The following is a 21,234-nucleotide window of genomic DNA, read 5'->3' on the forward strand; positions in this document are numbered from 1 at the left end:
CATTATTAAACAATTGTTTTTAAGCGCTAGAGTGGATACAAGCTAATCAGGTTGGACATAGTCCCTGTCCCTCATGGGGCTCACAGTCTTAATCCCCATTATGCAGATGAAGTAACTGAAACCCAGTGAAGTGACTTGCCCAAGGTCACACTGCAGACAAGTGACAGAGCTGGGGTTAGAGCCCAAGTCCTTCTGATTCCCAGGCCCGTGCTCTATCCTCTAGGCCATGCTGATTCCCATTCAGCGAGTATCATAGACTTGAATGGTTGGACTAGTGCATTTTTAAAATCCACAATCAAATTATTACTCCAGCAAGAGCCAATTAGGAGGAGCCTAAAAAGGTTGTGTTGTTTTATACTAAAGCAGATTGCCTAGTGGAAAGAGCACAGGCCTGTTAGTCAGAGGACCCGAGTTCTAATCCCGCCTCCACCACTTGTCTCCTTTGTGACCTTGGGCAAGTCATTTTACTTTGTCGTGCCTCAGTGACCTTATCTGTAAAATGGGGATTAAGATTGTTAGACCTATGTGGGGCGTGGGACTATGTTCAACCCGATTTTCTTGTATCTACCCCACTGCTTTGTACAGTGACTGGCATCATCATCATCAATCGTATTTATTGAGCGCTTACTATGTGCAGAGCACTGTACTAAGCGCTTGGGAAGTACAAATTTGCAACATATAGAGACAGTCCCTACCCAACAGTGGGCTCACAGTCTAAAACTGGCACACAGTAAGCACTTGGTGCAGTAATAATGATGGTATTTTTAAGTGCTTAACTATGTGCCAGGCACTGTACTAAGCACTGGAGAGATGAGTGATTAATCAGGGAAGTCCCCCTGGAGGAGATGATCGCAAACTGGAAAAACCCACTTTTGTCCAAAATTTCCAGACATTTGTAGTCAACCTGTACTTTTAGCTTTATATAAGTAATATGCAAGATGTATCCCCACGATTAATGTTTAATATATTTTTGCTTATGTGTCTAGAAGTTTACCCATTAACTTCCATCAGTAGTGAGAATGGGGTTGGCTGAAAGATTGCATAAAGAAGAAGCTTGAGTAGTTTATCCTAAGGTCTAGGTCTATGAAACAGAAAGGAGCCATGAGTAAGCTTGAGTTTCTCACCCAGCACAGAATGTGGAAATTTAAAAAAAAAAAATTTCCTATGTACTTACAGGTATCCCTCAAAATAGGAGGCTGTGCTTTGAAGACTTGTACATTAGCTGTTAATTTTTCCTACAATAACAAATGTGCTTTTTAAAGGCAGTAATGAGTATCCTGTGAACTCTGGCTGTTCTGTCAGATGGCAGAGATCTTAAGGAGAATCTGGCTCTTTTCTAGTTAATTACAGAAACTGTGTGTGCCATCTGTCGCTGACCCGGAAGACTAGTTGGCTGAGATTTGCCTGTGAATCTCCTTTGTTAGTACTCCCAGTTCTTCCCTAATTACTGTTCACCTCAGACTCTTCTCACATGAAAGTTCATCTACCCAAAATGATCCCCTCTCTCTCTTTCTCTCTCTCTCTCTCAGCAGTGTCTTTGTGCACTATTCCTAAGAACTCTGCACACAGTAAACTCACAATTATTCCTAACAATTCGTTAATCAGTAGTATTTATGGAGGGTTTACTCAGTGAGAGAGTTCAATAGAATTTTGTAGACAAGGCCCCTGCCTTCACAGAGCTTAGTCTGTTGGGGAGAGAGGCACTAAAATAAATTAGAGCTAGGGGGAAACAGTAGAGTATTAAGATCTGTACATAACTGCAAAGTTGAGGAGTGTGATTGGTGGATTGATAAAAATTTCCCTTGAGTGGGATTACTAGCCTGATGTAAGCACAAATATGTATTCTGAGTAGACACTACTTTGGTCTCAAAAAACAACTAGGACCATTTAGTGACTCCGCGAAGGAAAATTCCCTTAGCCAAACTCAGGTTGCCAAGTCATCAAGAGGCTGGAAAAGGGCTGTCGGTGAATTCATTAGGTGAGGTCGTCGTCCTGTTCTAATCGGAGTTTGTAAAATGTAAACTCCAGGAGGGACAGGTTCATTTATAAGCATCAGTGTAATTCAGTGCGTGTATGTGTGAGAGCTAGTGTATAGAGGCATGTATTCATATACCCATTCGTGCAATCCCAAGAATATGTGAGGGACTGAAAAATTTTATAAGCAACAACACTCCATTCCAGTGTGTGCAAATAAAATGAGGAGTCTCCAATAAATACTAAGAGACAAGATGACTGCTTACTCAAATATGCCTGGGCTTTTCTCCAGGTTTCTTGCTTTCTTTGCCCGATCATGTGGGTAAACTGTTTTAAATGAGTAGAATGTCAACCTCATTCTAGGGCATCAGAATTCACTCATAGCCTCCAGGAGCTCTGGTAGCCTAGAATAATCCTACTGCCCCCTCTCCTTTGCCCCTGCTGGCTGGATTTTTCCCATTTGGACTGGTTTTCTCCCTGAAGGCAGTTCACTTGTCCTTGGGATTCTACTTACGCTTTTTTCCCCTTTTTGACAGTTTCCCTCTTTAGGCTGGAAATATACTAGCCACTGTTTTTCTCATTTCCTTGTGTTTCAGTTGCTAAGAGCAACCATGGAACACAAAAGAGGGCTAAGGCTGCAAGGAGGATTCATTGTCCCTCTCCAGTTCTCTCAAAGATAACTGTGAGCACCAGGAAAACTTGCTGGTTCAATTTTCTATGGGGGTCTTGGCCTCCTGCATGTGATTCTCCAACAGAAATCTTCATGTGAACTCCATTTCCCTTGACAACTGGGCTGACAGCACACTGTGCTTTTCATAGAATCACATTATTTCTCTTCTTGGAAGTAAAACTTCATTAGATCAGCCTAAAAATATGCCAAGGGCTAGCAGGGTTGCTCAGAATAATTTTGAAACCAAGATTTCTATGTCTGAGCTGCTTAATGTTTTATTAACTAATTTAATGACCACAGATGCACTCTAACTGGCCTCTACTACACTTGGAATACGAATAAGATTCAAAGGGGATCCTTTGCTTCCCTTGAGCTTTTCTCCAGTTTGTGATATTTGACCCCCACTTATTCCCATTATAAAACATAAGAACCATCTGAACCGAAGACTCTTCTTCCAAGTGTAGTGTGAAAACAGCAGCTGTGGAGGTAAAATGTATCTTATTTTAAATCCAAAGGTACAAAGAGTGAATTTTCAGTAAATATTATTCTTAGTCCAGTATTCTGAGTGGTACTGTCAACCAATCGGCCATTCACTGGTATTTATTCAGAATTTTCCATGGGCAAAGTACTGTAATAGACCCTCGAATGTGGTTAATAGAGTAAATAGACATGATTGACAATGAAGTAAACACCACAGTTAAAGCATTAGAGGCACAGCAAGACCTAGTGAACTAGCATAGGCCTGGGAGCCAAAGGACCTGGGTTCTAAACCTGTCAATGCCATATGTCTGCTGTGTGACCTTTGGCAAGTCACTTAACTTTTCTGGGCCTCAGTTACCTCATCTATAAAATGGGAATTAAATCCTGCTTCCTCCTACTTAGACACTGAGCCCCAGGTGGGATAAGCATCATGGCTCAGTGGAAAGAGCATGGGCTTTGGAGTCAGAGGTCATGGGTTCAAATCCCAGCTCCACCAATTGTCGGCTGTGTGACTTTGGGCAAATCACTTAACTTCTCAGTGCCTCAGTTACCTCATCTGTAAAATGGGGATTAAGACTGTGAGCCCCCCGTGGGACAACCTGATCACCTTGTAACCTCACCAGTGCTTAGAACAGTGCTTTGCACATAGTAAGCGCTTAATAAATACCATCATCATCATCATTATTATTATCATTAGGACTGATTAACTTGTGTCAACCCTAGCACTTGGTACAGCACTTAGCAAACAGTAAGCCCTTCACTAGTATTGTTATTATTATAACTGTTGTTGTTACCATTATTAATAAAGACAAGTACACAAGTGCTGTGGGGAAAGGGATTCGTGCCTAAGTGCTACATGAATAAGGATTCAAGACCATAGGTGACAGAGTGGGAAGGGAAAATAAGATGGGGAGATAAGAAATTAGTCAGAAAGCTTTCTGGAGGAGATATGATTTTAGTGACTTAATAACTGGCACATAGTAGGCACTTAACAAAGACCATAAAAAAAAAAAGCAATGCTCTTCCCGTACATCCATGTTGCCTCATCCATGATTCTGTGACCATAAACCTCTCTCCCATCCAAGTAGGGTGCGGAAGTGTGGAGAAGAAGGAACTGTGGCAACAGTGTGGATGGCTGAATCTTACCCAGAGGCTGCCCCTTATCCTGACCTCTCGCTACCAGCCACCCCAATCCATATTGTCCTTTATATCCTCTCTGTTCCTCCCTGTGGTAGAGCAAAAATAGATTGAATTCACTCCAGCTCCGTGTTTGGTGAAGTCTCATACTGGTGGATATTTTCAACCAATCAGCAAGTTTTTCTTTTTATGTTTTGAGAAAGAATGGGAGTTTTGAAAGGGACAGGAGGGATCTGTGTCTCCTCAGGAATGAAGATGTCGCCAAAAAAATCCAGTTAATTTGATCAGTGGAAGCTGACACCCCCCCCCCCTTTATAATTAAGGTCCCAAAGTTGATTTACTTAATCTGAATTATCCAATGCAGATGCCTCCAATGATTGGTTTGGTCAGAGAAGGGCCAAATCTATCGTTCACTTTGGTTTATGTCTACAGTAAGAACTGAGTTGCTTTCAACTGAATTTTCCAGTTCCCTATGGGAAAAGTTTGATACTTAACAGTAGCACCAGTAGTCTGATCTCTCAGCCTGCCACAGGGTTACTGAATTCATCTCAAATCCCTGCCTGACAGTAAGCCTTCCAGGCACTTCCATCCCCTAATCCTGACCTCTCACAGTTGAAGCTGGAAGCAGCTTCTAGGACCCAGACACTGAGCAGCAGGGACAAGTGCTGGAGAGGACCTTTCAGAAGCCTCGGTCATCAATGGTTGATTAGCCTAGGCATTGGCCCATTCAAGATGCTAAACATCAAAGCAACTTCATGGACTTGCTCCTGATCCCACTAAAACTACTTCATGATCTTGCTGCTGATTCCTTCAGTCTGTTTTGTATCCTAAGGCAGGCAATGCTGATTTGTGTTTAAAATACTACTTCTGTTACTCATTTCCAAGCCTCTTTTTTTGGATAGAATCCCTGTGGTCTGAAGGAACAGGGTGCCCATTCAGACTTTTTATTTTCTCAAACTGTGTCTCTATTTGTCTAATGTAAATATAACTCTGTACTCCCATTTTCCCCTCACATCATTGTCTTCTCAATCCCCCTTTCCTTCTTCCACTTCTTAGCTCTCAGACTAAATCAAGAAACAATTTGGTACTAAAGAGTAAGCTCACATAGATCAGAGGCTCAACTTCGAATGATAAATGTTGCAATGGTGTGACAGTCATTTTCTTTCTGAGTGGAACAAGTGCGTTTTCACATGCCATGCCTGAGGAGAGTTAAACACCAATCCTATTAGCAACCTTTCTTCTGTAAACTGCCAGGCCTAAGCAATTGTTTTCTCCTGACTATTTTTGTAAGTGGCAGTTGAAGGCTAACAGGTTGGAATCATAGAAAATTCCACATATACTTCTGAAACTAAGCTACCTCTGTTGTCTTGCCTCATCAAAGGGAACTCAAAGCAGAATTAATGGGTATGTTTTAAAATCTTTAGCTATGACTATCAGCTCCAATATCCCTTTTCTATTTCCCAGACTTCCAGGAAAGAAAAACCTTTATCTGTACACTTTTCTCCCTCGCTCTTAATCTTCAACACATAATATGGACTGTGTAAATGCGTACTATGTGCCAAGCGCTGCGCAATTGCTGGAGTAGATATAAGATCATCAGATGGATCCTAGTCCCTGTACTACATGGGGTGCAGTGTCCAAAAGATAACAGGAATCTTATCCTGACTTTACAAAATGAGGAAACAAGGCCAAAGGAGGTACACAGGTCACACCAAAGACTAATAGCAGGGCTGGGACAAGAAACAGAGTCAAAAGATTCACATTTTCCTGACTCCCAGTCCCGTGGTCTTTCCACTTGGCCTCACTGCTTAAAATGCCCTGTCACCACAAGCTTCTCTCTAAATCCGGATAGGGACTCATTGCTCCTCTCATTTCACGGTGGCCAAAGTAAATCCCTACAAGAGGGTAAAGCTGCCCCACTGTGCAGTCTGCAGCAGAGTGACTGGAGTCCAATCCTAGAGTCAGTTCCCTGGGGCTTCATGAAGAAAATTTACCAAAAAAACCAAAACCCACACGGAATGCTCTGTTGTCCTCACCCTCCTAGTTAACCAGGGCCCAGGAGCTGTCATTCCCTAGATGGTAGATTGTCAAGAATCTTCTTCACATTTTTTTCTCTCTGGTTTTTTTCCAGGCCCGGTAATTTCTTGCCTGGGTTACTCTTGGGCATTCTTCACTAGCTTCTTGCCTCTCCTTATCTTAATTACTACCTAATCTTACACACTTTCTTTAATACCTATCCCTGTAGTGGATAGAGCATGGGCCTGGGAATCAGAAGGTCAAAGAAGCAGCGTGGCTCAGTGGCAAGAGCCTGGGCTTTGGAGTCAGAGGTCATGGGTTTGAATCCCAGCTTTGCCAAATGTCAGCTGTATGACTTTGGGCAAGTCACTTCACTTCTCTGTGCCTCAGTTACCTCATCTGTCAAATGGGGATTAAGACTGTGAGCCCCACGTGGGACAACCTGATCAACTTTTTACCTCCCCAGCACTTAGAACAGTGCTCTGCTCATAGTAAGTGCTTAATAAATGCCATTATATATAGAGGTCATGGGTTCTGATCCCGACTCCATTACCTGTTTGCAGTGTGACCTTGGGGATGTCACTTCACTTCTCAGTGCCTCAGTGTCCTCATCTGTTAAGTGGGGATTGAGACAGCCCCACATGGGACAGGGACTGTGGCCAATCTGATTTGCTTGTATCCACCCCAGCGCTTAGTACAGTGCCTGGCATATACTAAGTGCCTAACAAATGCCATAATAATAGTAAACACTTTCCTAATCTTACAAGCTACCACCAAAAAGGTCAACTAATACACCCACAATCAGGATGGCCTCACTCCTTCAACTGCCTCCAATGGCTCCCCATTCTGCTTCATGACAAATTCAAAGAAGCTGAAAATTTCTTTCTTAATTCATCCTTAGGATGTTGCTTTCCTCCTTTCCCACCTTCCACCTCAGCCTCCCTCTCTGTTCAGGTCAGTTAAAATAGTTTGCTTTCCCCACTTCTTTCACTGTCTGCAGCCTAGTACTCTGCCTTCACATACGCTGACCTTGACTTTGGGAAGAACCCTTCTCATCCTGTCGTTGGTAGCCTAGTTCAGAGAAAAATAACAATTAAACCTAGACTATTCTGTACTTATCCTTACCGCTTAGTTCATATCTTGGATTTTGAAGGAAGTCCTAATACCAGCACTTGCCAAGCTATATCCAGGATCCCTGCCTTTCCACCTTAAAGTTAGCAATAAAACATTCACTGAAATTCATTTTTCATCCCCTCACCCCAAACTCTTTTCCAAAGTGTTCGCCATCAGGTTAAAGAGCTAGACTCATCTAAAACAGACTTTCTTGTTTATGCTTTCTAGTTACAGGTTGAACTTGATCAAGAATACCAAGATAAATTCAAAAGACTCCCCCTGGAAATTCTGGAGTTTGTTCAGGAAGCGATGAAAGGAAAGATCAGTGAAGATGGAGAGCAGATTTCTGCCCCTCCCTCTCTGGCCACAGACAGTGGAAAACTTAACCATAAGCCTCCACAAAGCGAGGAGGGATTGGAAGAAGACAATCCTGAAAAAGTGTTTGATACGCCCCTCTAACTCTTCCTGCAAGGCCAAAGGCAAGCGTGCTGATCACTCAGTCTTTTTTTTTCTCTCGTTGCGACCAAAACTGCTGGTGAATAGCTTCTGGTCATAGGAAGCATCCATTTTTCCATCTACGCTTTTAAAAGGAGCATTTTTGTAAAGGTACTGTGCAGAGGTTTTCATTCCCAGTCTTCATTTTATTATGCTGAAGCTTCGTGCAGGTGTAACAGAGAAATTAATAAGTATCCCGACTTTTTTGCTTTCCGTTGGCCACTTCCAAATGGGCCACTTGTGGGCCTTGTGCACTGCTCGGGAATGTGTAATGAAGACCCGTGGCTTGTTTGAAGATAACCCTTGCACAGATTTCCGTTTGAAGTGTCAGTGTGATGTGTTCCAAACTAATGCAAATAGTCAGAATTGTACATCACTATTTAACAACCGTTTGTGATTCCTCCTTCTAACTGCACCTCAACCTCTGTGTTGTCATTTTTGTTTGCATTAAATGGTTTGATCCTTTTGCTTAGCAAGCACTGGTGGCTTGCTCTTTTGATAGTAGAATTCATAGGGATTGAAATCTTATTTGCTGCTGAAAACGTCTTTAGTTGGAACCGTGGTTTTTGAAGTCTTTAGCGATTACCCCAAAACTCGTGTGTGATATACATGATATACATGTATATGATATGTATGCATATATGTATTATTCATATGTATCCACACTCATCTTTGGACGTATGTATTTATAAAGACCGATATATAGGAGTGTATATAGCTATTATTACACATATATGTGTGTGTGTTTATAAATTGGCAATGAGCCCACTCTTTCCCATAAGACAACTTTCAGATATAATGAAAAATACAGATTTTAATATCTAAATTATGTTAATGTAAACTTATATTAAAATTCACAAAAAAAATTGGTGGAGCTGCCATTGCAAATTGAAATAGTTTTTAAAGAGAAATGTATTTGGCAGACGTAGAATGTTGACTTTATGTGTCAAGTTCTAGGCTTGTGGCAATTGCTAGATTTACACAGAAAATGTATACAGTATTGGAAGTTTATCGATGTATTCTGACTTTTTTAAGATTGACAGAATGTTTTACTAAGGTTTGAAGCTTAAAAATAATATAAAAATTAATTGCATTTGATATGTACATTAAATAATTTAACTGTCTTGACATTAAGAATAACTGGTGTGTAGTCTATGAGGCATAAAGGAAATATACTGTGTGATTCCCTTAAAATGATAAAAAAGTATCAAAGACATTCTTTAGCAGTATTTCTTAAAAGATAAGTGTCATCTTCAGAATTCACCTATTTGAGAGAACTCTGAAGGTAAAATTTCACGATGATCACATTGTATTTTCATTTAGAAAATAAAATTAATTGTCTTTTATAGCAGCATAGCAAAGCATTTTATTATACAGTGGCATTTAAGTTCCTTCACATTTTTCCTCAGGAGTTTAATATTTTTAATAACTTATTTTATTTAAATTTAAGCAATAACTAAAGATTAAGATTATGCTTCAATCAAAATGAAAGTAATTTCAAACCTTGGAAAACAGCATTTAATTAAAAAAAGATATTTCACAAGACACAAGGGACAAGTCACATACTCATTTAGATGCTACCACATTGGTTAAAATTGTTTCGATATTCATTTTGACTAAAAATCAGCCTTCAGTTAGGAAAACTGAATACTTTGTAATTTATTCTGTTTTGAATTTAGAAGGTATTACCATTAATCATAAAAAAAACAGAACGGTCATAATTGAATGCTGCATTTTTTTTAACAAAATTACAAATGATACAAATTATAGAAAAACTAAGAGTAACCAAATCCATACTCTTGCATTACAATGGGGGATGATTATACTCTAGCCCACAAATGGTCTAGGGCAAGTACAGAATAACCTTTTATTTATACAAAATGAATATTAGTTGGATTTAAGTATATTCTCAGCTGTAGCCATTTTAAATATGTTTGTATTTGACCATTAACTGTACCCACATTTTTTATATCTGTACAGTGATACTTTTTGCAGTTGTATGGTAGCGTGTAATACTCTTCATCTTGCATTGTTCAAACTATTCCAGTGATTGATAGCATTTATTAATATTCATATTACTTGAAATAGACTAAAAAGAAAAAAGAATCTTTATGATGTGCAGTCTTGTGCCTTTATGTATTTGCCTTCTGTGTTGAATGTGTGATATGCTGTACAGTGGACGTTCCTGTCATAGACAATAGAACTCGGTATTAATCTAGAGTGTGCACTTCAGATACCTTTACACTACTGAAAATAGCTTAGTTTGGGCCATATAAACAGAATTTTAAAAGTTCTAAATGCCGGACATTTTGGATTTAACCTTTTCATTATTGCTGTATGTTAATACAGATGTATTAGTTAAGCCATCATTGAATGATTCCGCAAGGGATATTGCTTGCATTTCTTTGAAACTACTGTTGCTCTTGGACATTGTATGAATATTGTCTGTGATAATTGGACTTTGTGATTTTTGCCTTTGAAGAAAAAGATAGGTCAAACTATTTGAGCTTTTTAAATGTACATATTTTGGTTTCTCAATCTCAAATTGTTTCCAATGCATAATTCACATTTTTGTAAGAATTCTATGCAATTTTGTGGCATGATGTTTCTTCCACTTGTACTTTTATGTGCTTTCATCACAGACCCCAAGGACAAAATAAAAATTTCTTAACACAGGACAGCTCTTCTCTTTCATTGTCATTCTAGGAATCAGGCCTTCCATTTGAACCTTTACGAGGCAATAATGGCAGCAGATGGGAAAGGGTCTAGTCTGGTGGTCATCAGTGTCAGTTCTTACAGAGGGAGGGAACGGGCATTGCAAACAAAGGTACTAGCTCAGTGCTTGAATCAAAATGCCAGCAGTTCACACCCCCCCGAAAATGTATTTTGCCTGTGTTTGGGTTTTTTTGATATTTATCACACTGTTTGTAAACAAACATCCCACTAGACTGTAAGCTTCTGGTGGGCAGGAAACGTCTACTAACTCTTATATTGTACTCTCCCAGCTCTGCATTTTGTAAATGTTCAATAAACACCACTGATTGAGTGATTGTGAAACTTGAGTACAGAATGCATGACTCCAATTACCTAAGTCACTGTTAGGGATGTTTGGCCTCAAATAGGTTTCTAAGATGAATTCTTTAGTTCTAGCAAAACCTTTGTTTTTCACGTTTTATCATTTATCAGCCTCCTAAATTGAGATGAGTCTGTGCTTAATGTCCCTGTGATCCAGAAGTCCTGAGTCTTACAACACTATGGGTTCCTGTAAACTGCAGATTGTCAAAATATTGTAACTCAGAACCAGGTTCCTCATAGGTACAGTGGTTGGCTATCCTATTTTCATCAAAATTATCTGGAATTGTGTTCTCCATCAGTTACATATAAGTAATGTTGCTACATTAAGGTAAGCTTGTTGTGGGTAGGGAAGATGTCTACCAACTCTGTTGTGTTATACTCTCCTAAGCACTTAGTACAGTGCTGTGCACACAGTAATGCTCAATAAATATGGTTGATGGATGGATTAATGTTCCACAAAAAGGTAACCAATTTCTATTTCATTAAAAGTAAAATGGACCTCACCATGGCCCCTGTTGAGTTTTCCTGGAGGCCAGGTAATCCCCCTCCCCTATCCCCAGTCTCCCCTTCTCCTACCCCGAACTACCCTATTAACCCTTCCTGTGCCACCCTCCACCCAAGCCCTCAGGTGTGCTGTTGTATAATCAAAACAATGTGCTGTGCAAAGAATGTAAATTTAGAAACACGGTAAATGTTGTTCTTTGTCTTCATTTGAAATATCTCAAGTCAAGGACTGCCTTGTATAGGGTTAAGATCTAGGTTTTCCTTTTCACAGATTCTCAGGCTGGAAGGAGCTATGAGAGGTCCCTAGTCAACCCGACTTCCAGGTAAGTCCTCCCCCTATGCCACCGCAAAATAGTGGCTGCCTTCGTTCTTCTTCAGAACTCTCCAGGAAAGGAAGGATCCCCGTTAGCTCGGTCTTTGTAGACAGAAGTTTTCCCTAGATGTATTCATTCATTCAATCGTATTTATTGAGTGCTTACTATGTGCAGAGCACTGTACTAAGCGCTTGGGAAGTACAAGTTGGCAACATATAGAGACAGTCCCTACCCAATAACGGGCTCACAGAGAGTCCTCCTCCTTCATTCTCTCTTAATCCCCTGGAAAAATGTATTTCTTCCTAGTTAGGAAAAATCCTCCCCATCTTTACTTTGTCTTTCAAATTGCCTTCATTATTTTAGATCCCTTCATAGACCTGCTTCTCAATCAGTCCACAACTTTGAACTCTGCCTGTGTTCTTCGCAGTTCACCTGTGGTGTAGAGCCCCAATTTGAATCCACAGGGAGAAATTATATGGCACCAATTGAATGTTCCCCCTCTCAGGCTGGCACCTGGAGAGTTTCCAGTACTCTTCCAGTCTTGGCTATGGGAGGGAGAGTCAAGCAGAGGCATACCCATTCTATCCCTAGCCTGGGCAGTGGCTAGCGAGGGGAAGGCAACTGCTACAAGTCAAAGCTCACCTGTGCTGGGAAGCAGTGGCATGGGAGAGAGTCAGGGGTGGAAACTCAAGTTTACTGTGCGGAAGGAGGCAATGGTAAACGATTTCCATATTTTTACCAAGAAAATACTATGGATATATTACCACAATGATTGTAGATGGAGGTGGGGTGTTCTGGGAGAGATGTGCCCGTGGAGTTGTTATGGGTTGGAAATGACAAGACAAGAATTGACTGTTCACCAATGAAAGTGTTACCGTGATAATATCTTCAGGGTGACCCCCATTCCAGTGTCCTTAGCCGGCACAACTGTTCACTTTAATCAAATTTAAGCCCTCTTTTGTTCAGAGACATGGATTCAATATATAGTTAGCTCAGCTCTCTCAGCTGCTGGCTTTTGCTCTTTTGGTGGATATTTTCCAATCAGACAAGGCTGGAAATGGAACTGGAGTCCTTTATGGGTGTGAAGTTACAGCTTAGAGAAACTGATAAAAACTCTTTATTATTGGCAGAAAAATTCCCTATGATGCCACGTGCTACGTCCAAGCAGACATAGATGGGGGGGGGGGGTTGAATAATCTCTGTGCTCTGTGCCAAAGCTGGAAGGAGCTGGGTTAAGGGCTGTGTCAACCTGATTAACTCATATCTGCCCCAGCACTAAGAACAAGTGTTTGACACATAGTAGGTGCTTAACAAATACCAGAAGAAGAGTGAGAAACTACCTGAGACTATTTGAATTTAGAGACATCTGATCTAAGCAACCCTCAGAGGAGGAGTGTGGTCATTCATTTAGTCGTATTTATTGAGCATTTATTTTATGCAGAGCGTGAGTCTGGGAGTCAGAAGACACTGGATTCTTATCCTGCCTCCGTTACTTGTCTGCTGTGTGACCTTGGGCAAGCCACTTAACTTCTCTGTGACTCAGTTACCTCGTCTGTAAAATGGGGATTAAAACTAAGCCCCATGTGGGACATGGACTATGGCCAACTTGATTAGCTTGTATCTGCCCCAGTGCTTAGTACAGTGCCTGGCACATAGTAAACACCTAACAAACATCATAAAAAATGCTACAAGGCAATTCGCTGAGAGGTACTCTTCACTTTGGAGCTCTAAGGGTTAAGTAGATAAATAGGTTCTCAATCTCCACTTGTTTCATTGGTTCAGTTTTGTTTCTTGTCAAGTATTATACCTAGGGCCCTATTTGTAAAGGTCAAAGTGAGGATTGGCTAATAAATGATTGTAAAGATTCTGCAAATACCAAGTGCCATTTAATGGCTAAACCTTAATACTGCAATTATCCTTCACTTTCTCTAGGGCTTTTAACTGAGGTCACATGAGTGGCCTTCCAGAAAAATGGGTGGAAGGAGTGAATATGTGGCAATTATTGGCCCTTGAAGTGGAGGCTCAGTCAGGTAAGCAGTGGAAAATGCTGATTTCTAGCCCAAAGCCTGCATTTGAGAGTACATTACTAATGGGCCTTCTTTGTCTGGGGATCCCCTTTTATCAGGACCTCAGAATACTTCACAGAATGCTGGAAAAAATTAACTTCAATTAGTTTAATCATTCAGTGGTATTTATTGAGCACTTACCTGCAGAGTTCTGTACTGAGTTCTGTACTAAGCTCTTTTAAGAAGCAGCATAGCTTAGTGGATAGAGCACTAGGAGTCAGAAGGTCAAGCCTTCTAATCTGGGCTCTGACACTTGTCTGCTGTGTGACCTCAGGCAAGTCATTTCACTTCTCTGTGCCTCAGTTCCCTCATCTGTAAAGTGGGGATTAAGACTGAGCCCTGTGTGCCCACAAGGAACTATAAGTCTGGAGAGGGAGGCAAATATTAAAATAAATTACGGATAGGTGAAATAGGATAGTATAAGGATAATCAATGATCAATCATATTTATTGAGCACTTACTGTGTGCAGAGCACTATGCTAAGCACTTGGGAGAGTACAAGCAGCGTGGAGAAGCAGCGTGGCTCAGTGGAAAGAGTACGGGCTTTGGAGTCAGAGGTCATGGGTTCAAATCCCGGCTCCACCAATTGTCAGCTGTGTGACTTTGGGCAAGTCACTTAACTTCTCTGGGCCTCAGTTACCTCATCTGTAAAATGGGGATTAAGACTGTTAGCCCCCCGTGGGACAACCTGATCACCTTGTAACCTCCCCAGTGCTTAGAACAGTGCTTTGCACATAGTAAGTGCTTAATAAATGCCATTATTATTATTACAATATAACAGAGTTGGTAAGGGGGTCCCTGCCCACACCAAGCTTGTAGTTTTGAGGAGGAGACAGACATTACTGTACATCAATAAATTACAGATATGTACGGAAGTTCTGTGGGGCTAAGGAAGGGGTGTATAAAGGGTGAAAATCCAAGTTCAAGGGGAGTGGGCGAAGAGGAAATGAGGGCCTCGGTGGGGAAGATCTCTTGGGGGACTTGTGCCTATAATAAGTCTTTGAAAGTGGGGCGAGCGATAGTCTGTCAAATATGAAGAGGGAGAGGACATTCCAGGACAGAGGCAGGATGTGGATGAAAGGTTGGTGGCAAGGTAGACATGAGTGCTGTGGGATGAAGGCCTCTTCAAGGAGATCAGTCAGTGGTATTTGTTGAGTGCTTACTATATGCAGAGCACCACACTGTTTGGATTGTGATTTTTCAGACGGTTTTGAAACAGGGAGAGAGGTGGTCTGTCAGATATGAAGGAGGGAGTTAAAGGTCATAAGGAGGAGGCAAGGGTTTGGTGACAAGATGGATGAGATCAAGGTACAACGAATAGGTGAGCATTAGAGGAGCGGAGTGTGTGGGCTGGGTTGTAGTAGAGGATCAATGAAGTAAGGTAGGAGGGGGAGAGCTGATTGAGTGGTAAGGACTTTCTGTTTGAGAAGGAGGTGCATGGCCAACCACTGGAGGCTTTTGAGAAGAGGAGAACATGAACTGAATGGTTTTTAGAAAAATGATCCGGGTATCAGAATGAGGTATGGACTAGATTAGGGAGAGATGGGTGGCAGGGAGGTCAGGGAGGAGGCTGGAGGAGGAGGTGTAATAATAATAATAGTAATGGTATTTATTAAGTGCTTACTTTCTGCCAAGCACTATTCTAAGCGCTGGGATAGATACAGGGTAATCAGGTTGTTCCACCTGGGGCTCACAGTTTTTATCCCCATTTTCCAGATGAGGGAACTGAGGCACAGAGAAGTTAAGTGGCTTGCCCAAGGTCACACAGCAGACAAGTGGCAGAGCGAGGACTAGAACCCATGACCTCCAACTCCCAAGCCTGTGCTCTTTCCATTAAGCCACACTAGAGTATATACATAATCAATGGTATTTATTGAGCATTTTATGTATGCAGAGCACTATAATAAGCACTTAGAAGTGGGGGGCCTATCCAAGTGTTTAGGAGGTTGTGGGGGAGGCTCTGTGGTCAGGAAAGGTGAGCTCTCAAGAAGGTGCCCAAATGGTACATAGCAGCAGCCTCCTAGGACCACCACAAAAACCCCACAGCATACCTTGATGGGAGGTTTAGAATAGCAGTCAATACCATTGATCGATTGAATGTCTCCCAGACCCTCTGTTGCATCACTTCTGTTCAGTCTTGAGTCAGTCCATCTATCAGTCATATTTATTGAGCACATACTATGTTCAGAGCACTGTAGTAAACATTTGGGAGAGTGCGATATAACGAAAAACAGACACACTCCCTGCCCATTCATTCATTCAATCATTTATTGAACGCTTACTGTGTGCAGAGCACTGTACTAAGCGCTTGGGAAGTACAAGTTGGCAACATATACAGATGGTCCCTACCCAACAGCGGGCTCACACAATAAAATTATAGTCTAGAGAGAGCGGTAATCCTGCCGCCCTGATGCTCTGTGTGGGTAGGGAAAGCAGAGGTTGCTCCTGATGTCAGGTCAATCTGCAAACTTTGAAACCATGCAGCTTAGTCAATGGCAGAACACCAGGATTGTTGTCGGGCAATCATGCCCACCTACTTTGCGCAGAGCATTGTACCAAGCACATGGGAGCAGACAATTCAGCAATTGGTGGTGTTTATTGAACACTTACTTTGTGCTGAACACTGTAATGTATTCTTGGGAGTGTAGAGTGTAGCTAAGAGACACAATCTCTGCTCTCAAGGACTTTACAGTCTATGGGCAAGATAAGCACAAAACAATTTACACAATTAGAAAATTGGAAAGAAAAAAGCAGCAGGGTGAATCTGGGAGACATGGTTTCTAATCCTGCCCCACCACTTGTCTGATTTGTGGCCATGGCAAATCACAACTTCTCTGTATCTGTTTCCTAATCTGTAAGATAAGGATCAAATATCCTGTTCTCTCCCATGCTCCTCCACCTTAGACCGTGAGCCTCATGTGGGACAGAGATTGTGTCATCTGACTGTATAATATCTACTCCAGCACTTAGCAGAGTGCTTGGCACATAGTACTGAAAATGGAATGGAAAGACAGAGAGGTGAATAAGTTCTTAAAAAGCAGAGCATGTAAATCCATGTGTATGTAAGTGCTGTAATTATAGCTGAGTGGCTGTGACTTGAGATGGAGCAAATTAATCAGGGAATGCCTTCTGGAGGAGATGGATTTCAACAGGGTCTTCAAAGATGGTGATTTTTAAGGGGGAATGGGTTCCAGATATGAGGGGAGGGTATGAGAAAGCTAAAGAAGGAAAGAACACCGTAGAGAAAGTTATCAGGCACAGTCGTGGCCTTCATGGAGCTTAAATTCCCAAGGCAGTTTGGAAACGGGTAGAACCAGTGCAGCTGCTTTTGGAAAAGGAGCAGAGGAGGGAGGAGTGAAATCACTCCCCACCATAGGTTCTGAGCAGGCATGGCAGTGACCCTTGGGGGACTCCAGACACAAGATCAGGACTCACTATAAATAGCCTGCAGCCTAGCATTCAGTTCTTTCTAAGTAAAGTCTGTTTCCACAACCCAAACCCTTAGAAATAAAAAAAAAACCCTCCAAGACACATTCTGTTTATTGTGACTCAGCACCATGAATTTGGAGTTAGTATTCAAAGGCCAACCTTATACCATACGTACTTTTCCTACAATGTAACGTTCACTGTGGTATTTTAAGTGGTTAGGGAGGTTTTTTTGTTTTTCCCATGACAACCTTGAGCAAGCTTCTAAACTGAGATGGTCAAACTGTGTGGTGCAGGGTGATAAACTGAAATTTCTTGGCCCCATCAGAAGTCCACTGCTAAGTGTCTTCCCCTTTCATTTATGGGCAGTCTTGTCTCACACATTTCAGTCAAAAGGGTGATTTCCAGTGTGATAAAATGTAGACTTAAATCAGGATCTCCTGTTGAGAACAATGTAGGGGTGTGATTATAGTGCTAATGGTTTGAAGAGGGCCACTCTTATGCTTTTGTCCCTGCTAGTCATGTTGTCCCAAAGAAGGCCCAAAGAGCAAGCATCAAGTGTGCAGGCGGGGGTGAGGCACATTGCCAAGTCCATGCAAAGGTTTTAGGTGTAGGATCCATTAAGGCCTATGGGACTACAGCCTAATCATGATCTTCTGCCTCAGCACCACAATCAATAGGCAGTTGCCTTGATAATCGAACAGTATCTAATAGAAGAACCAAACACTCTCTCTGTGGATCCAAAGTTCTTCAGAATGTCATGCATGTGCAAGATGTCTGGGCAAGCTAAATTTAGCATTTAGATTTCCCATTTATCTCTAAGATGTGTAAAACCTCATTTAGCTTGACAGATCCCTGCTGGATACACATCTGCGAAGGCAATTATTCCTTTGAAAGTCAATTGTGATTTACACATCTTAAATTGCTATTGCATGTCTCATGTATTTAGCTAAAAATTGGCTCTCAGGGACCAACCACTGTGGACAGATCCTTTCATTTATGGGCCAATAACTTCCAGAAATTCCTGTCCCCTATAGGCTTCATCTTCCCCACTTTTGGAGACAGGACAACTTGGTTACTCTGACATCCTTTTCATTCATTCATTCAATTGTATTTATTGAGCGCTTATTGTGTGCAGAGCACTGTACTAAGTGCTTGGGAAGTACAAGTTGGCAATATATAGAGACGGTCCCTACCCAACAGTGGGCTCACAGTCTAGAAGGGGGAGACAGACAACAAAACAAAACATATTAACAAAGTAAAATAAATAGAATAGTAAATATGTACAAGTAAAATAGAGTAATAAATCTGTACAAACATATATACAGGTGATGTGAGGAGGGGAAGGAGGTAGGGCAGGGGGATTGGGAAGGGGAGAGGAAGGAGTGGGCTCAGTCTGGGAAGGCCTCCTTTTCATCTCTCTGAAGAAATCTTGTCACTTTAAGGGATGCAATGACTGGCCTGCTCAATCCCAATACTGAGAGAGAAAACAGTCATATTTATTGAGTGCTGATTGTGTACAGAGTAATAATAATAATGGCATTTATTAAGTGCTTACTATGTGCAAAGCACTGTTCTAAGCACTGGGGAGGTTACAAGGTGATCAGGTTGTCCCACGGGGGGGGGCTCACAAAATAAAAGCTCTTGATTGATTAGCTGATTGGGTCCTGCCTGATGATTCCCTGTCACCAGGGAATAGAGTACACTACTAAACATTTGGGAGAATGCAGTATAGCAGAGTTGGTAGACACATTCCCGGCCCACAAGGAAGTTACAGTCTAGAGGGGTATTCTAGGGAGATGAGTCCACACTAAGTCCATCATCAGATTTTAAATGAGACTCTTCCCTGATTAAGCCCTCATCTTCCCACTCTAGTCTTCTTCCCCTCTGAGTCACCTATGCACTTGGATCTGTACCCCCTAAGCACCTACGTGCCCCGCCTCCAGCATATACATATGTATGTATGTATTGTATGTATACACCACTGAGTTGGAGAAGGCTAGGGGAAGGAAAGAATGAATGCCAGAGGGAAAGAATGAAATCCAGAAAATGGAAGGTTAAGGGTGGTGGACAGAAAAGAGGGAAGGGTGGAAAGGAGAAGAGAGGGTAGGTCACCCTGGGAAGGGGACTCTGAGAAAGGATGGAAACAAATAAGGCTGGGGTGTATATCTAATGGGTCCTGCCAGCAATTTGGCTATTCTGACCGATTAATCAGAGAAGGACTAAGTAAGAAGGTCTTTGTGGAAGCGTGGCAGGTAGAGAGGAGCTGGTAATCCTAAGGGGTAAAACATGAATGGCATTTCCATCCATTCTTGTGAGAACGCATAGCTCCATCTATACTTCTGTGTAGGCTCACAATTGCAAGTATGTTTGAGGAAATCATTGTGGAATGAGGGAAGAAAGTTATTGTAGTGTATAAGACCAACTGGGGAAAGGCTAGAAGTGGCATAGTGGGGCAGAGAAGTAAAGACATTTCATGGAGATGGTGCATCTGTCATAGGAGTCTGTATATGTCTGCAAATATCAGAGCAATTTGGCAATGACAGTTGCATTTTGCGTCAGACTAAGTGGTCTACTAATAGGCTTCAAGGACAAGTTACGCTATCATAGAGGGGAAACTTGCCTCTGTCAAAGCTCCTCATTGAGGTGCTTCTGCCTGTCGTTTGGTTGCTGCTGGCTGGTGACTCAACCCAACAATGAGAAGGACATGAAAAGTGATGATGTTAAACTATGGTAACTGCATGATTGAGGAATTACTTCCCCCAAACTGTGCTCTAGGAGCACTAAGCCTTAAGAAGACCCCTCTCTGGTTAAGCAGTTATAGAGATTCATAAATTTTCCCTTCCTTAGGAAAAAATGACCCTGACCAATTCCAAAACATCTTGGAATGGATTGTGGTGTAACTATTCCAATTTCAATCCAAAATACACATCCCTGTGACCCTCCTGATAAAAGGACATTGCCCCCAAAAGAATAAAGAGCATCGTCTTCCAATTTTTGTCAGACTCCATCCTCTTCTCTACTCAGAATTACTAGTGAAGGCCAGAAGGTAGGATGGTTCAGGAACATTTTGGCTGAGATAGAAACTTTAGAATTGGCTTCCTCGAGTACCTTGCCCCAGACCAAAGAAACTTTGTTCTGGACCATGGAAGATATAGACTTCAGGCACTCAGCTCAAAGACTTCACCACAGGGAAGTTTCTAGCAGCTTCTAGCAATACAGTGCCTGGAACCCAGTAAGATATTAATAAATACCATTAAAAGAAAAAGTTAAGACCCCCAGGTTGCATTGAATCAAGATAACTTTAGATTCTAGAAATATGTGTTTGGCATTTCTCAAAATCAATTTCTCTATAAGACAATGTAAAAATCAGGTTCATTGACCACATTGGTGTTACTCTTATGTAATGCTGAAGCTTACAAAATTGCCATCTCTTTGATATGTAGCAAGGTGAATGAATAAGAGGTTCCAGCAGTTTCCTGAAGCAGGGCTGGTTGGCAAGAATCTTTGCAGAGTCCTGTAGGGGCCCGAGGAGAACAGCTATCTCAGTAAACCCTGTCTATACTTACATTTAAACGTTAGAACATGATCAGTGATCAGTACAGTGTCTTGCACATAGTAACCACTCAATAAATACCATTGATGATGGTAATCCAATAATGAGCCAAATTCTCCCCCAACAGCATGGCCTAGTGGATGGAGTATGGGCCTGGGTTCTAATTCCGACTACACCACATATCTGCTGTGTGACCTTGGGCAAGTCATTTAGCTTTCCTATGTCTCAATTACCTCACCTGTATAATGGGAATTGCCTCAGAGAAGTAGTGGGGCTTAGAACTCAAGCCTGGGAGACAGAAGTACCTAGGTTCAAGTTCCAGCTCTACCACTTGCCTTTGTGTGACAGGAGACATGTCACTTCACTTCCCTGTGCCTCGGTCTTCTCATTTGTAAAATGGGGATTAAA

At 41.7% G+C, this 21,234-nt stretch overlaps 2 protein-coding genes across 7 annotated transcripts in view; both read left to right on the forward strand.

Annotated features, from left to right (window-relative positions):
- Positions 1–10,561, forward strand: part of PLCB1 (phospholipase C beta 1) — a 444,925-nt gene extending 434,364 nt beyond the window's left edge. The window contains exon 32 of one of the 2 annotated variants that reach the window (XM_038750967.1): positions 7,619–10,561. In XM_038750967.1, coding sequence (XP_038606895.1) covers positions 7,619–7,849 — 231 coding nt within the window. In that variant the 3' untranslated portion in view covers positions 7,850–10,561. The remainder of the gene's footprint in view (positions 1–7,618) is intronic. The other variant, XM_038750968.1, reaches the window with a different exon arrangement.
- A 1,920-nt stretch (positions 10,562–12,481) lies between these two features.
- PLCB4 (phospholipase C beta 4) overlaps positions 12,482–21,234 on the forward strand; it is a 365,501-nt gene continuing 356,748 nt past the window's right edge. For all 5 annotated transcript variants that reach the window (XM_038751364.1, XM_038751365.1, XM_038751360.1 and 2 more), the window contains exons 1-2: positions 12,482–12,494; positions 13,711–13,808. The gene's annotated coding sequence lies outside the window, so the exon portion shown is untranslated. The remainder of the gene's footprint in view (positions 12,495–13,710; positions 13,809–21,234) is intronic.

Source organism: Tachyglossus aculeatus, chromosome 9 (assembly GCF_015852505.1).
Source record: "Tachyglossus aculeatus isolate mTacAcu1 chromosome 9, mTacAcu1.pri, whole genome shotgun sequence".
NCBI classification, from domain to species: domain Eukaryota; kingdom Metazoa; phylum Chordata; class Mammalia; order Monotremata; family Tachyglossidae; genus Tachyglossus; species Tachyglossus aculeatus.